At 29.0% G+C, this 5,694-nt stretch overlaps 1 protein-coding gene across 1 annotated transcript; it reads left to right on the forward strand.

The window, feature by feature from the left end:
- The first annotated feature begins 272 nt into the window (after positions 1-272).
- LOC139484265 (myosin heavy chain, clone 203-like) lies at positions 273-1,187 on the forward strand. The gene has a single exon (XM_071268001.1). It carries the CDS (start codon positions 273-275, stop codon positions 1,185-1,187), a length of 915 nt encoding a protein of 304 aa, XP_071124102.1.
- Positions 1,188-5,694: the final 4,507 nt, after the last annotated feature.

Consider the following 5,694-nt stretch of genomic DNA (forward strand, 5'->3'; position numbering starts at 1 on the left):
TACGTTATTTCACTGATGCAGGTAAAGACCCTCAAACTAATATTGTATGGTCTGATTATGATTAAAAATCATGACTTCTCACGTTGAACGATGAAAGCAAACCGTTCTCGGAGAAGATTTTGGACCCAAATCTCTTCAAGTCGGTGGTTCAAATCCATTACAAAGGGAATAAACTTTTAACCATTACACTGTTTTACACTACGTACAAATGTTTAGTTCAAGGAATTCAGTGCCAAGGTTGGATTAAACGGGAATTCGATAACATTAAGAAAATGATTAACACGTGTTTAAAGGGAGATAATCCAAAAATTCTAGATGGGAAAATCAAAAACATGAGGCCCCCGAACTTTACAATTATTGATAATAAAAACTTAGAAAAAGAAATATCAGTTACCAATCATAGTAGTGATGACAATGAGGACTTTGAGGAAACAAATCCCAAAACTTTACTTGATGTTCATGATAAAGATACTGACAACACAGAAAAGAACAGTGAAGTAGAGGATGAACACATTACAAGAAGTAATTATACATGTATCCCAAATGATACAAACAGTAAGGAAGACGAATCAACTTGTGACCAAAGAAATTGTGAATGTAAAAAAGATTTTGATAAAATCAAAGAAACATTACATAAAATGGAACTGCTCTTTATTGAAAAGTTTCAAACAATTGACAAAGTAAATGAACTTGCGAATAAATTGATATCTCTAGAAATGTCTAATAACAACATGTGTCATAAAATTACAGAAATGTCAACAATAACAAAAGGAATTAAATCTGAAATGATTATAATTTCTGAAAAAGTTGAAAAGGAACACAAAGAAACAAGAAAACTTACAGAAAAAAATATTTCTAAAGCTGTTGACAATATTACCATGGAAACTCAAAAATGTATCAAAGAAAAGTGTGAAACAATATTGACCACACAGGATAAAAATACAGCCAAAATTCTTCATTCAACTGAAAAAATGGATGAAACATGCTTAAAAGAAATAATTGATAAATTGGAAAAAAGTGATAAATCTAAAACAAAAGAAAAAACTGAACTGTCAGAACATAAAATTGAGAGGATTGAAAATATCAACAGATTGAATTCATCAAAATCAAACGAACCACAAAGAAATATAGACGTGTTGATTATAGGAACATCAGTGGTAAAAGATCTAGAGCCAAGAAAAATATAAAGAAATAAACAAGTTAAAATTAATACACTGAAAGAAAAAACAATAAAAGGGGCTAGAAGCGTTATTCAATCACAAAGCAACAAAACGCCTATCAACAATGTTGTTATACAAGTGGGTTCTAATGATTTAGATTTTGAGGACAGTATAGACCAAGTTATTCCTCCTTTTATTGAATTATTGAAAGAAACAAAAGAGAGTATGCCCCCTGACTGCAACATCTTTGTAGGAGAAATTTTGCCTAGATTCTACCAAAATAGAACAGAAACACGAAAATTTGATGAAAAAAGGCTAGACTTTAATAAAATCCTTGAAAATCACACTGAAGAATATGGATTTACAATCATTAGACAGAAAAACATGACACGAAATGACTTCAGGGATGGAATACATCTGTCATTGGAAAAGGGGGTCCCTACGTACGTCAGAAATTTAAAGGTAATTTTGAACCCAATATTAGGAATCAGTTCCGGGAACAATCAACAAAGGAGAGAAAGAGTCCAGTACAACCGAGGATATAATCACCAATATGGAATACAAAACTGTCATCAGTCATACTCTAATGGACACCAATATGCAAACTATAATGATAACCAATATCAAAATGGGAGGGAATACCCAAGTTACCAAAATGAGAGGGAACATCTGAGACAAGAATATCAAAGATACCCAAATGAGAGAGAATACCAAAATAGACACATTCAAACGGATCAAAACTACCCATACCAATCAGAGGAGAGAAACAATGTGAATCATGAAAATGACAACATGGAAATACTGATGAAACAACTATTAAGAAAATTGTCTTTTAATTAGATATTTTTGCAAAATCATAAACAACATGAATAACTCTGAAAATTAAATTTGATTTGTAACAATTTATTGTTTTGTATTTATCATGTACAGTTTACCAAATTTTGAAAGGTACTGTTTAAATTTTTGTTCAGAATTAATGATAACTTGATGTCGAAAGATTCGATGAGGTGCTGAAGGCTTCTAATATTTTAACTTTCTTTACAGAAAAAAAAAGAAAGAAAACATAAGATTTAATTATTTTTGAATTGTTTATTTTAGTAGTACAGGAAGTACAATATGTTTTGCTTGACCTATGCTTATATGTTTGTTGAAACAAAAAGAAAACAAAGACAATACATTTGTATTATCTTGATATTGGTAGCTAATAGTAGTAATTCCTTCATCTACATGTATATAGGATCAATAGGATCCCTTTCAAATTATTCATATTTTATGGTTCATAAGGACAAAGAAATACATTTGCTGTATTTTATAAGAATTTATTTACATTGTTCGGTTTACATAGATATATAGAGGCTAAGCACTTAGAGAACAATATTTACACTAAAATTTAAATAATATATTTGAATGTACAAGTACATCTAGAAAGTTTTAATTGAAAATAGTTACAGCTTGAAATTTTTTCTGAAACTTTAAGAATATTTATATATAATTGACATATATATTTAAATGAAAATATTTTTCACTTGTATGTATACTATTGAATAACATTAAGTGTGTAATATATTCACATTATGTACAAAGGGAGATAACTGTTATACTTTAGTAAAACTCTTGGAACTATCCCACCAGAATTTAAAACTTGTTTCACTTTTTTTGTAATTATGACTTTTCAACAAAAGCATTTATCAGTAGCGTCTTGGAATATTCATGGTCTTGGGGATAAATACATGGACCCTAGTTTTATTGAAAATATTAAATCTGATATAAATGTAATTCTTGAAACATGGAAAGGAGAAAGTGCAGATACACAAATAAATGGATTTGTATCAATCTCAAAATCTAGGAAAAAAAGTAAAAGGTCTAAGAGACATAGCGGGGGCATTATAGTTTATATAAAAAAACAAATATATCCAGGAATAGAATATCTAAAGGATGGCTCTCAGTCACCAAATAGAATGTGGCTTAAACTGAATAAAACATTTTTTGGGACAGGAACACATATCTATCTCTGTGCGATGTACATCCCCCCATTAAATTCAACACACACTGCAGATGATTTACTTAATTTAGAGGCTGAGATAGCAAATTATTCAAAATATGGGGATATAGCCCTAATTGGGGACTTTAATGCCAGAACTGGGGAACAAGCTGACTACATTGAAAATGAGAATAATAGTATCCAATTTTTACAGGATATGTTACCCCAAGACTATGATCTAGATTCTCCTATTAAAAGAAATAATTTAGATATTTTAAACCAACAAGGTAATAATTTACTGAACATGTGTTTATCCTCAAGACTTAGGATCTTAAATGGTAGATATTTAGGAGATTCGTTGGGTTATCACACATATTTTTCTAAAAATGGCTGTAGCACAGTTGACTATGCAATATTGAGCAAGGATCTCCTGCCCTCAGTAGAATATTTTTGTACCTCTGATCTGAATTTTTTATCGGACCATGTACAGATCTCATTTAAACTAAAATGTGATATAAAACAATATATAAATAAAAAGGACTTTAATAATAATAATATGAAAAAATTCACAACATACAGATGGACTGATGTGTCACATGGTAAGATGTATGAAGCATTAAACTCTGATGAAGTGAAAAATAAGATTTTAAATTTTGAAATCACCCACTTTGTAAGAAATGAAAAAGGCATAAATGAAGCTTCAAAATCATTAACAGGAATTCTAGATAATGTAGCCTCTAAAACATGTATAATAAAAGTTCCAATAAAGCAAAAGAAAAGTAAAATAAAAAAGAACCCTTGGTCAGACAATGAATTAAAAGATTTAAAAAGTAAAATCAATAATTTAGGTAAAAAACTAAAACATAAACCATTTGATAGAAATTTAAAACAGCAATTTTTTGAAACTGCAAAATATTTAAAAAAAGCAAGTAAAAAGAAAAAAATCCAATATCAACAACAAATGATTGAAAAACTATCAAATCTTCAAACTAAAGACCCTCAACAATTTTGGAAACTACTTAAATCTCTAAGAAATAATATGAATACCACAGAAATTAATATGAAATCAGATAACCTAACAAACCATTTTCAAAAGCAAGGTCTTTAGAACAAACCTTGCGACAAAGCAGAAGATGAGATAAACCTTTTTTTGAAAAACAAAGAGAGTGAAAATAGATTTAATGAAATAACTGATAGCCCAATAACTATATCAGAAGTAAATAAAGTTATAAAATCCCTTAAAATGAAAAAATCCCCTGGACCAGACTCCATTGTAAATGAGGTGATTAAATATTGTAGTCCAGTAACTATTAAATGCTACACAAAATTATATAACCTTGTTCTTGATTCAGGATGTTCCCCATAAACATGGCAATATTCTCTATTAGTGCCAATATTTAAGTCGGGAGATTCCAAAGACCCAAATAACTACAGAGGAATATCTCTTATAAATGGTATTGCCAAAATATTTAGCTCAATTTTAAACAACAGAATAATTAAATATATGGAAAACAAATTTAGCCAGGAACAATTTGGATTTCTTCCTAAATTAAGAACTACAGATAGTCTATTTGTATTTAAAACTTTGATTAATAAATATTTAAATTTAAAAAAAAAACCATTATATATTTGTTTTGTTGACTTACGTAAAGCATTTGACTCCATTTGGAGAACAGCTTTATTATATAAAATTTTGTCCCAGGGTATCGGCAGTAAAATGTATCAAGTAATAAAAAATATGTATTCAACCACTAAATCTTCAATAAAGATTAATAATAAACTCACTAACTGGTTTGAAGTAACTAGAAGGGTAAAACATGGGGATTCTTTAAGTCCCACCCTATTCAATATTTTCATAAATGATCTACCTCAAATTTTTAAACAGGATGACTGTGATCCCTTGAAAATAGAACAGACAAATATTGGAAGCCTCCTATTTGCTGATGATATTTTGATAATGTCTGAAACTAAAGAGGGTCTTCAGTCAAGTTTAAACCATTTGTCTCAATACTGTGATAAATGGCAGTTAACTGTAAATTGTAAAAAAACTAAAACTATGATTTTAAGCACAAGTAACAATAGGAAAAATCTTAACCATTCTTTTAATTATAATGGTGATAAATTAGAGCAAATGGAAAAGTTTAAATTTCTTGGTAATATCATTAGTCAGAATGGAAATCTTATTCATTCAGCACAAGAATTAGCCAAAAAATCTATGAAAGTAATGTATTCTATAAAAACATATTGTAATTCGATTCATCAGACTCCTGTAAATTTGTCAAACCATTTATTTAACTCTCTCGTCAGACCAATATTAACTTATAACAGTGAAATATGGTATATGGATGCATACTCATCCTTTTATAAAGCTTCAATTAAAGGAGATAAAAATAACAAAAAAGTAGATACTCTAAATTTCATTGACAAAAGTCCACCTGATAAAGTACTAAATAAATTTAATAAGTTAACTTTAGGAGTAAAAAAATGCTCTTGCAATATAGCTGCTCGATCTGAATTAGGCAGCTACCCTATTGATTGCTTTATAAAAAGACA

The sequence above is a fragment of the Mytilus edulis genome, chromosome 8 (assembly GCF_963676685.1).
Source record: "Mytilus edulis chromosome 8, xbMytEdul2.2, whole genome shotgun sequence".
Classification (NCBI taxonomy): Eukaryota; Metazoa; Mollusca; class Bivalvia; order Mytilida; family Mytilidae; genus Mytilus; species Mytilus edulis.